Below are 11,094 nucleotides of genomic sequence, written 5' to 3'. Positions count from 1 at the left end.
GTGCCCGGTAACGGCGGGGGCGCGCGGGGCGTGCTGGGAGTTGTAGTCTCGGGGGGGGTGCGCATGTGCGGGGCATGCTGGGAGTTGTAGGCCATATTTTTTTTCCTTCCTCCTCCTCCTCTTCCTCTTCATCTGCCTTTTCTTCCAGAGCAGCAGGGCGGGAATTGTTGTCCCCAGGGCAGCCAGGCATGCCGGGAGTTGTAGGCCACAGTTCCCCTTCATGTCTTCTTCTTCCCCGACCGCGGGGCATGGCGGTAGTTGTAGGATACAGTTGGATACTTGTAGGACACAGTTTCCCTTCCCTTCTTCCTCCTCCTCTTTCTTCCTCATCCTCTTCCCCTTCTCGGCCTAGGGAGCAGGCCGGGAGCTGCGGTTCCCATGGCGACCCCGCGCGGAGCATGCCGGGAGCTGTAGTTCGCGCGGCCGCTCCCTCGCGGAGCATGCCGGGAGCTGTAGTCCCCTCAGCGCCTCCCGCCGCGCTTGCCGCGTCTCCCCGGTGCTTCCCGGCAGCCCCCGCGCGGCGGGCGCGGATTGGCCGGTGGCGCGGGCGGGCGCACGCGCGGCCGTTGGAGGCCCCGGGCCGAGCCGCTCCCTCAGCGCCGGTACCGCCGCAACCGCCGCAACCGCCGCCGGGCGGGCACCGGCACCCAGCGCCCCGCCGGTGCGCCGGGCCCCCGCCGGGCCCGCGGGCTGAGGAACGAGGCGACGCCTGCGTCAGACCGCCGGCGCTGACGTCACGGGGTGCGCGCGTGACGTCACCGCGGTGCGGGGAGGGGGCAGCGCGGGGCCGCTTTAACGGGGGGGCGGGCGGGGGCTGCACCGGGGGCTGGGCCGCGCCCGGGGCCGTAACGGGGCTGGGGGGGGCTCCCGGGTCCCGCCGGAACGGGGGCACCACGGGCGGCTCGGGCCGGGGCTGCCGGTGCCGAGGGAGCCATGGGCCGGGGGCTCCCGAACCCCGGTTCTCGCTCCCGGTTGTGGCCCCGGGGCTGCGCGGCCGCAGCAGCAGCGGAAAAGGAGCGCCCGAGGCGGGGGCAGGTGCCGGTGAAGGGCGCTGCCCCGGCCGGCCGCACGTGGGTGGCGCCGCCGCTCTGCCCCCTGCGGGTTTCCCTTCCTGCGTCCTCCGCTGTCACCGGGGATCTTCCTTCCCTCCGGAGCAGCAGCACCCCCAGCTCCTCGTTAGGGTGGTCATGGGAAGGCTGAGAACATCCAAACCCCTCAGGGGATGAGGATGATGATGAGGATGAGGAGCTGGGATTTCGGGCTCTCCTTGGCCACGGAATTCAGTGGGAATTGAGCTCTGTGCTGTGCAGGCTCTGGTTGCTGGGTCAGGTGTGAAATCCTAGAGTTGGGAAGGGCTGAGGGGGTTGTGCCCAGTGGGGAAATTCTGTTTTCTGTGGGCTGGGAGGTGCTGCCTTGCTCCAGAGGGAGATTCCACCAGGAATTTTCCTGACACAAACTGTGGGATCGAGAGATGCTTTCCTCAGCACTGAGCTTGTGCTGAGAGCAGGCTCCTTCCTTGCCAGCCAGGGCTGATGACTCCTAAAATCCTGCAGATGTCCTCAAAGCCTCTCCCTTGTGTCTCTGCAGAGCCTGAGAGGGTGCAAAGGCTGGCATGAAGAACCAGGGAGTGGAGACCAAGGCAGCTCCACGTCCTTCCAGAACGAGCAGCGGGATGGGGCTGGAAGAGGGAGACTCACCAGAGGCTGCAGCTCCCCCAGAAGGTGGGGGACCCCTGGGGACAGGGGGGTTCTGTCCCTGCCCACGGCTGGGGGCAGTGCTGGCGTTCCCTGGGATGTGCGAGGGCAGCTTTGAGCCTGGGAAGAGCCAGGGAGCTGCTTTTATTCCAGCTCTTTGTAGGGGCAGAAAATCCTGGCTTTCCAGGGCAGAAAATCCTGGCTTTCCAGGGCAGAAAATCCTGCTTTTCCAGGCAGAAAATCCTGGTTTTCCAGGCAGAAAATCCTGGTTTTCCAGGCAGAAAATCCTGGTTTTCCAAGGCAGAAAATCCTGGCTTTCCAGGGCAGAAAATCCTGGCTTTCCAGGACAGAAAATCCTGGCTTTCCAGGGCAGAAAATCCTGGCTTTCCAAGGCAGAAAATCCTGGCTTTCCAGGATAGAAAATCCTGGGTTTCCAGGGCAGAAAATCCTGGCTTTCCAAGGCAGGAAATCCTGGTTTCCAGGCAGAAAATTGTGGTTTTGCAGAGCAGAAAATCCTGTTTTTTCCCCTGTTTCTGTGTGTGTGCAGTCCTGCAGGAGTTCCCCTGTCCTGCCTGCTGCCAGGATGTTCTGCCTGCTCCATCCCTGTTTAACCCAGCTGCTCTCACCCAGGTTCCAAATCCATTGTCGTGCTAAAAAACCCCAAGCTCACACACAACCTGCTCTCCTTAAAAAAAATAGAGGGGAGAGGGGGGAATTCTGCCTTTGACAGATGTCGGGGGCTTGGTCACGCTCTGCTGGTGAAAGGAGAGGCTGTTGGGAACGCCCTGACAGTGGAACAAAGCAGCTTATCCTGCTGCAGCCCAGGCAGGAAAAACCTCCCGTCCCTGCAGGCTGAGAGGAGAGGGGGGAACCTCAATTTATAGGAGTGTGACAACTGTCTTTTGTCCCCTTAAACAGGGAATAAGCCCAGGAGTTTCTCTCTTTAATTAGGTGAAAAGACACCTCAGAGGACCTGGGGGGCTTCACCTCAAATTTAAGCATGGTCAGTTAGACAGGAGCCAAAAAGTCCCACCTGAGCAATTTGCTAGAAAAAGAAGAGAACAAAGGAACTGATCACTTTTGTGAGGTGTTTTACCTCACAGAACCTCTCGCACCTGGCTCGGTTTTTCTCCATAAAGAGTTTTTTTATTTTGTCTTTTATTAAAACTTTTCTGTTTCCACCACTGCCACAGAAGCCACCCTGCTGATTTTTTGCCTTCTAAGGTGGCTGAGCTGTCTCGGGTGTGATATAAATCTCGAGAAGAGCCATATTTCATCAATATTTTTTATGTTCCCTTTCTTTCCCCCCTCAGCTCCCCTGACTCAGGAGGATCCCAAATCCTCCCGCGACGTCTCGGAGGAGCTGAGCCGGCAGCTGGAGGACATCCTGAGCACCTACTGTGTGGATGCCAGCCAGGAGCACCCAGGGGAGGATGGGGGGCACGGGGATGCCCCCGAGGAGCCCGACAAGGGCCGCAGCGAGTCCCCCAGGAACGGGGAGCAGGAGCCAGGGGGCCCCGAGATCAACGGCGAGAAGGAGAGCTCCAAGGGGAGCGAGGAGTTCCGGCCCGGAGAGGAGCCTGGAGACAGGGATCAGAAGAAAGCTCAGGAGAAGAAGAAAGCCAAGGGTTTAGGTGAGGGATTTCCTGCTCCCCAAGGGTTATGGGGAAGCATTCCCAGCTCCCCAAGGGTTTAGGTGAGGGATTTCCTGCTCCTCAGGGGTTATGGGGAAGCATTCCCAGCATCCCAAGGGTTTAGATAAAGGATTCCCAGCTCCCCAAGTGTTTAGGGGAAGGATTCCCAGCTCCCCACGGGTTTAAGTGAGGGATTCTCAGCTCCTCAGGGATTTAGGTGAGGGATTCCCAGCTCCCCAAGAGTTATGGGGAAGGATTCCCAGCTCCCCAAGTGTTTAGGGGAAGGATTCCCAGCTCCCCAAGGATTATGGGGAAGGATTCCCAGCTCCCCAAGGATTATGGGGAAGGATTCCCAGCTCCCCAAGGGTTTAGCTAAGGGATTTCCTGCTCCCCAAGGGTTTAGGTGAGGGATTCCCTGCTCCAGCTGTGCCCAAGGATATCAGTGCATGGATAAATTGATTTTATCCCACATGAATCGTCCTGGGGAAATCAGGACCTTGGATGCATTTGGGAAGATCCTCCTGTTCTGTTCTGTGCCCAGTGCAGCCCCTGAATTCCGTGGGTTTCTCTCCTGCTGGGCTCCAGCCAGCCCAGGGATGTTTTCCCCTCCCAAACCCAGCTGCTGCAGTTGTTCTCCCACCCTGGGGACATCCTGGGAATGCACTGGGAACCTGCTCAGCCCCTCCTTTTTCCACCTTTCCAAGGCAGAGCTCCGTGTAAAGCCATTTTTATCCCGTTTGTTGCATTATTCCCGTTCCTTGTCCCCTTCCAGGCAAGGAGATCACTTTGCTGATGCAGACCCTGAACACGCTGAGCACGTCAGAGGAGAAGCTGGCAGCTCTGTGCAAGAAATACGCCGAGCTGGTGAGCGCTGGGGCTGGGGGAGGATGGGGCAGCTCGGGGAGGCAGCAGAGGGACCTTGCAGGGACACACCGGAGCTCTGCGGGGTCCCGGGAGCCCTGCGGTGCTGGAGCTGGGCCTGGGAGAGGCTGGGTGTTTGTGCAGCGTGGACAGGAGGAGTTGTGGCCAGGAGGAGCTCAGTTTCAGCCCCACAAAGCTGACCCCGCAGAGCCAAGGTGGAGTTCCAAGCGTGGATCTGGAGGAGCTGGATCTGGAGCTGGAGGAGCTTTGGGGCTGCCTGTGCGTGTCCAAAGTGCCCCAGGGGTGGCTTTGCCCTGGCCTGGGGGCACGTGGAGCTCCTTCCAATTCCAGCAGGGTGGGAATTGAGGAAGGAGAAAAGCCCTTGGGCTCTGTGGCGCTGCTGCTCTGCCCAGAGGTGTCACAAACCTGCCACCTGTCCTGGTGGCACAGCGGGCTGCTGTCCCCTCGGGGGGCAGAGGGTGTCACCAACCTGATGTCCTGGTGGCACAGCAAGCTGCTGTCTCCTGGGGGGGGCAGATGGTGCCCTCAGGGTGGCAGACAGTGTCCCTTCACGGGGGGCAGATGATGTCCCCTCAGGGGGGCAGATGGTGCCCTCAGCAGTTCAGACAGTGTCTCCTCAGGGGGCAGACAGTGTCCCCTCGGGGGGGGCAGATAGTGTCCCCTCAGGGGGGCAGACAGTCCCATCAGCGGGGCAGACAGTGTCCCCTCAGGGGGGCAGACAATGTCCCCTCAGGGGAGGCAGATAGTGTCCCCTCAGCAGGACAGACGGTGTCCCCTCAGGGGGGCAGATGGTGTCCCTTCAGCAGGGCAGATGGTCCCCTCGGGGGGCAGATGGTGTCCCCTCAGGGGGGCAGATGATGTCCCCTCAGGGGGCAGACAGTCCCCTCAGGGGGCAGACGGTCCCCTCGGGGGCACAGCTGTGCCCTGCTGCCCGCACAGCCTGTGCTCCCCCGGCAGCTGGAGGAGCACCGCACGTCGCAGAAGCAGATGAGGATGCTGCAGAAGAAGCAGAGCCAGCTGGTGCAGGAGAAGGATCACCTGCAGAGCGAGCACAGCAAGGCCATCCTGGCCCGCAGCAAGCTGGAGAGCCTGTGCCGGGAGCTGCAGAGGCACAACCGCACCCTCAAGGTGCCCCCCGGGGCCTCCCCAGGAGCCACCTGGGCAACCTCACCCTTCCCGGGGTGCCCCCATCAGGGCAGGGCTTGGGTTTGGGGTGGAGCCATCGCGGCCCCGAGCTGTCATTGCGGGGTTTGTGCCCTGAGGGAGGGGAAGGGGGAGGGCCCAGAGTCCTTCACTGAGGGAAATAAGGAATCAGGGAGGCTGGGCGGGCTGGGGACATCATTTGGGAAGATTTCCTGATGGAGGTAGGGAATCGTGGGACGGTGGATAGATCGGGAACTTCACTTGGAGAAGTTTTCCTGATGGATAAGAAGGAATAACGGGAGGCTGAATGGGCTGGGAACATCACTTTGAGTTTTCCTGATGGATAGAAGGAATCGTGGGATGCTGGATGAGTTGGGAACATCATCTGGGAAGTTTTTCTTACAGAAATAAGGAATAACAGGAGCCTGAATGGGTTTGGAACATAATTTGGGAAGTTTCCTGATGGATATAAGGAATAACAGGAGGCTGGATGGGTTGGGAACATCATTTTGGGAAGTTTTCCTGAGGGATATAAGGAATTATGGGAGGCTGGATGGGTTGGGAACATCATTTGGGAAGTTTTCCTGATGGATATAAGGAATAACAGGAGGCTGGATGGGTTGGGAACATCATTTTGGGAAGTTTTCCTGATGGATTTAAGGAATCGTGGAAGGCCGGGTGGGTCGGGAACATCATTTTGGGAAGTTCCTCCCTTACCTGCCACATCCCTCACGCAGGAGGAGGGCGTCCAGCGCGCCAGGGAGGAGGAGGAGAAGAGGAAGGAGGTGACCTCTCACTTCCAGGTGACCCTGAACGACATCCAGCTGCAGATGGAGCAGCACAACGAGCGCAATTCCAAGCTGCGCCAGGAGAACATGGAGCTGGCCGAGAGGCTCAAGAAGCTCATCGAGCAGTACGAGCTCAGGGAGGAGGTGGGTCAGCACTGGGAGCCCCTCCTGCTGCCTCAGGGGAGGAAGAGGAAGGTCTGGCTGAGGCCTGAGCCGTGCTGTTCCCCCCTCAGCACATCGACAAGGTGTTCAAGCACAAGGAGCTGCAGCAGCAGCTGGTGGACGCCAAGCTGCAGCAGGCCCAGGAGATGCTGAAGGAGGCAGAGGAGAGGCACCAGCGGGAGAAGGATTTTGTAAGTGTTGCAGCAGTTGATTGAGGCACTTTCTGGCTCTCGGTGTGGATCCCCGGGCGTTATCCCAGATCTTGGCATGTCCAGGAGCCAGGCTGGAGCCCTGCTGTGCCCCTCGTGCCAGGAGCATTCCCAGGTAACTGCTTTGCTCTTCCCAGCTGCTGAAGGAAGCCGTGGAATCACAGAGGATGTGTGAGCTGATGAAGCAGCAGGAGACCCACCTCAAGCAGCAGGTGAGTTCCCCACTCAGCTCGTTCTGTTTGGGGATTTCCCTCCATCCCTGAACAACCCAAATTCCTAAATCTGGAGAACAGCGGGGCAGGATCCCCGCTGGGTTTGGTTTGTGAGCTGAGGCTTTGTTCAGAGATTGTTTCCCAGCGCTGGGAGCAGTCCTGGGATCAGCCTGCCACAGGCAGGAGCAGTTTGTGGAGGATGTTTCCCCAGGACAGGATTTGCCTTTGGCAGAGCAGCTCCTGCTGTTTGTCCTTGTCCCTTGGCCGGGCTCTCCCCTCTCCCGGTGCCATCAGCTCCCTGTCTCTCCCCACAGCTGGCTCTGTACACAGAGAAGTTTGAGGAGTTCCAGAACACCCTTTCCAAAAGCAGTGAAGTGTTCACAACGTTCAAACAGGAGATGGAGAAGGTTGGTGATGCTTTTTCCTCCCTGCTGCTGGGAGCTGGAAGAGCCCCAGCTCCAAATTTCAGTTCACTTTGGGTCTACACCCAAAATTTGGGGTGACACACGAGGACCTGTGGGATGCCACTGCACTGCTCTCCCTGGGGTTTGTTTATTTGGATCCCTGTGGGGATCAGGACATTTTGTGACTCGATTTGTGCCCTTTCTGTGGTTCTGTAGATGACCAAGAAAATCAAGAAGCTGGAGAAGGAGACCACCATGTACCGCTCGCGCTGGGAGAGCAGCAACAAGGCTCTGCTGGAGATGGCAGAGGAGGTGAGGGGAGGCTCTGGAGCAGCTGGGGAGGGTGGCGTGGGGACAGGACAGGCCCTGCCTCGCTGCTCTGGGAGGGCAAAGGGAGGAAGAAGCTCCTTGGTGCTTTGGGTGCTGAAAGTTTGCTTGGCTTCCCCTCAGGCTTCTCTAGAATCACTCATGGAATGGTTTGGGCTGGAAGGGACCTTAAAAGTTCATCCCATTCCACCCCCTGCCATGGCAGGGACACCTTCCACTATCCCAGGTTTCTCCAAGCCTGGCCCTGGACACTTCCAGAGATCCAGGGGCAGCCACAGCTTCTCTGAGCACCTCTGCCAGGGCCTGCCCACCCTCACAGGGAGGAATTCCACCCCAAAACCCCACCTAACCGTGCCCTCCCTCCATTTCAAACCTGTCCCTGTTGTCTCGTATCCCTCTGGGGTTTCAGCTCTCCCTTTGTGCCTCTGCCCCTGCAGAAGACGCTGCGGGACAAGGAGCTGGAGGGGCTGCAGCTGAAGATCCAGCGCCTGGAGAAGCTGTGCCGGGCGCTGCAGACGGAGCGCAACGACCTCAACAAGAAGGTGCAGGACCTGTGTGCCCACACAGAGCTGCTGGAGCCTCTGAAGGAGCCACCCCGGGACAGCTCTGAGGCAGCTCCAGATTCCCTGAGCCCAGGAAAGGCCCCACAGAGCCCGGATCCTGCGGGATCCCCAGCGGAACTGAGCACGGGAGCAGCGGGGCAGAGCGGGACTGAGCAGGGCACTCGGGGCACCGACTGAGCCCCGGGCAGGGCACAGAGCTGGGCTGAGGGAGGGTGACCTGGGAGCTGCTTTAGATTCCACTCTCCCTGTCCTGGGACAGCTGGGAAAGGACAGGACACAGCCCTCTTGGGGATGTGAGAGTTCCTAGTTTAGGTTTTTGGAGGGTTTTTTTAAGATTTTATATATATATAAACATATATATATATATATATATATATAAATGTGCAGGGCAGCGTTTTACCTATGGATATCCATAAGGAGCAGAAGGGCCCAGCTCCCTGCCTGTGAATATTGAAAGTATGGAGCCTCAGCTGATTGTCCCTCTCACTAAAGGACCTTGTCACTGGCCAGCTCAGGAGAGCAGAGCCAGCACAGGGACAAGGGACACGCCTGCACCATCCCAAGGACTCCACTCTGGAGTGACAGCAGAGCTGGGAGAATTCCAGAACATTCCCAGCGCTGGATTCTCCCTCTTCCCCCTGCCAGGCAGGAGGGAGCTCCGGGCTGGCTCTTGCTGCAGCTCGTGTGCGAGCTGAGGCCACAAGAGGCCGTTCCTGCTCTCCGTGGCTTCTGTGTCTGCAGTGGGGACGAGGAGAAGCAGGAAAGGGGGTGCCTGGTCCCACCCTTGGGAATTTTTGCTCTTCCCAGGCCCTGCCAATCTCAAAACCGCCTTATAATTCACAGTTGCCTCTTTGCTGAACGCACACGTGCACCAAGTGTATTAAACAGTTAACCCAAAGGTCTCATTCCCAAGTGTTTGTGCACAGGAATTGGGGAGGTGCCCTCGAGCCCCTCTGGCCCAGCCCTGGAGGCATCCACGGAGCTGGGACTGCAGGAGGATCAAACCTCAGAGCTGTGTGTGCTCCCTGAGCTGCTGCTCCAGCTGGGATCAGCTCCTGGACTCTGCCTGGGGCTGCTCCTGCCATCCCCCCGGCCTGGGGGTGCCTGTGCGATCCCAGCCCCGCTTTTCCTTTCCCTCTCTGCTTGGAAGAGCATCTCCCCAGTGCTGACTCACCCCACGGGGCCTGGATGTGCTGGGAGGGAGTTTAGGGACACGTGTGGCACCTGCTGGCACCGGGTTTTGGGATTTTCCTTGGTTTGTCAAGACTTTGTCTTCTCGCTGTTCTCTTGGAAGACTCGGCTCGCTTGGAACCTCGCTGCAGCTTCTGTTTGTGACAGACTTCATTCCCAGCATTGCCTTCCTGCTGCTGGAAGCCAATCCCACCGTGGATGTATCCAGTGGATCCATCTGGGATTCTCTTCTGGCACCACAGCTGCTCTCACATCTCCCCTCCATGAAGGACCTGCCTCCGTGTCTCCTTTTCCTCCAGAGCTGAGGAGGGGAGCCTGGCCGGGCTCTGAGCCCCACAGAGCTGGACATCACTGGGACAGTCCCTGGAGCTGTGGTGGCTTTGTCTTCCAGCCCCTGCTGTCCATGGTTCCTCTGGGATGATCCACGAATGTAACCCGGCCGGGCTGAGCGAGGGCTGCTGCCCACATCTGGACTTCAGTAAAAGCAAAACCCTTAGAAATTCACCAAACCCCTTTTTTTTCTGTCTTTTCCCCGTTAAGGTACAGAAACCTCCTCGTGTGTACCCTGGATCCAATAGAAACACTCCAACCTCGCTGCTGTCTCTCTTCTTTACCACCGGGTGGAGATTTTGGGCTGTGGGGTGGCTCCGTGGGACACAGCTCCCCTGTGTCCTGTCACAGTGGAGACAGCCACCCTACCCAGAGTGTCACCATGCAGTGTCAGAAAGCTCCAGCCCATACAGAGTAACACCAAACCTCTGCAGCAGGCTGCAAGCTGCCCTGGTTGTTCTTTACCCAATTTTTATACCCCTCACGTTCATGCCTGGCACCTGTGTGCCCCCTGCTCCCTTTGGGCAGCGCGCCTGGGCACGCCGTGGCTCGCTGCTGCCAGGGCTGCTCACCTGCTGCTCACAGCTGGGCTCCCCTAAACTGTGCACAGCCCCATCCCAATCCCCTAAACTGTGCACAGCCCCGTCCCAATCCCCTAAAGTCTGCACAGCCCCATCCCAATCCCCTAAACTGTTCACAGCCCCGTCCCAATCCCCTAAACTGTGCACAGCCCTGTCCCAATCCCCACAAACTGTACCTACACACAGCTCCATCCCAATCCCCTGAACTCTGCACAGCCCCATCCCAATCCCCTAAACTGTGCACAGCCCCGTCCCAATCCCCTAAACTCTGCACAGCCCCATCCCAATCCCCTAAACTCTGCACAGCCCCGTCCCAATCCCTTAAACTGTGCACAGCCCTGTCCCAATCCCCTAAACTCTGCACAGCCCCGTCCCAATCCCCTAAACTCTGCACAGCCCTGTCCCAATCCCCTAAACTCTGCACAGCCCCGTCCCAATCCCCTTGAACTTCACCTACACCCAGCCCCATCCCAATCCCCACAAACTCCTCCTGCAGTGTCCCAGAGCTCTGCTCCTCCTTTCCCCTGGGAAGGACGTTTTGCTGCGGTGGGGATGGGGTGTCCCTGCTCAGGGGGGACACTGGGGTGTCCCCAGCACCTGGCGTCTCCCTGCCCGGGATGCTGCAGCCACCAAGAGCCACCAGCCCTGAGGGTCCCGGCCCTGGGGGTACCAATCTCCCCTCCCGGCTGGTCCCTTGTGCCCCCATCGTCTCCAAAATGTCCAAGATGGGTTAAAAATCCTGCCGGGATTTACAGGAGCAGCCGCGCTCGGGCTGGAAGCGGGGGGACGGACGGGATTTGTTAATCCCGGCCCTGCGCCAGGGCTGGAGGCCCTTCCCGGCTGCTTCCAGCAGGGACGGATCCCGCGGCGCTGCGGGGACACCGGAGGGGACTCGGGGTAAAGCCCTCGGCCGGGGGGCGGGAGGGGGTGGCAGGAACGACCCGGGGGCTCCGCGGGCTGGGGGAGCGGATCCC

At 59.3% G+C, this 11,094-nt stretch overlaps 1 protein-coding gene across 2 annotated transcripts; it reads left to right on the top strand.

The window, feature by feature from the left end:
- The first annotated feature begins 99 nt into the window (after positions 1 to 99).
- TXLNA (taxilin alpha) lies at positions 100 to 9,802 on the top strand. 2 transcript variants are annotated; one of them, XM_038161028.1, is made up of 11 exons: positions 100 to 763; positions 1,588 to 1,721; positions 3,008 to 3,328; positions 4,101 to 4,192; positions 5,168 to 5,338; positions 6,091 to 6,285; positions 6,375 to 6,494; positions 6,650 to 6,724; positions 7,039 to 7,131; positions 7,345 to 7,440; positions 7,893 to 9,802. In XM_038161028.1, exons 2-11 carry the CDS (start codon positions 1,613 to 1,615, stop codon positions 8,193 to 8,195), a joined length of 1,575 nt encoding a protein of 524 aa, XP_038016956.1. In that variant the 5' UTR covers positions 100 to 763; positions 1,588 to 1,612; the 3' UTR covers positions 8,196 to 9,802. The 2 variants fall into 2 exon arrangements, with proteins under 2 accessions (XP_038016956.1, XP_038016955.1); XM_038161027.1 differs by having other exon boundaries at positions 102 to 741.
- The last annotated feature ends 1,292 nt before the right edge of the window (positions 9,803 to 11,094 follow it).

Source organism: Motacilla alba, chromosome 23 (genome assembly GCF_015832195.1).
Source record: "Motacilla alba alba isolate MOTALB_02 chromosome 23, Motacilla_alba_V1.0_pri, whole genome shotgun sequence".
In the NCBI taxonomy this organism is placed as follows: domain Eukaryota; kingdom Metazoa; phylum Chordata; class Aves; order Passeriformes; family Motacillidae; genus Motacilla; species Motacilla alba.
Note: the sequence above shows the minus strand (reverse complement) of the source record. Positions and strands in the feature narration are given on the sequence as shown.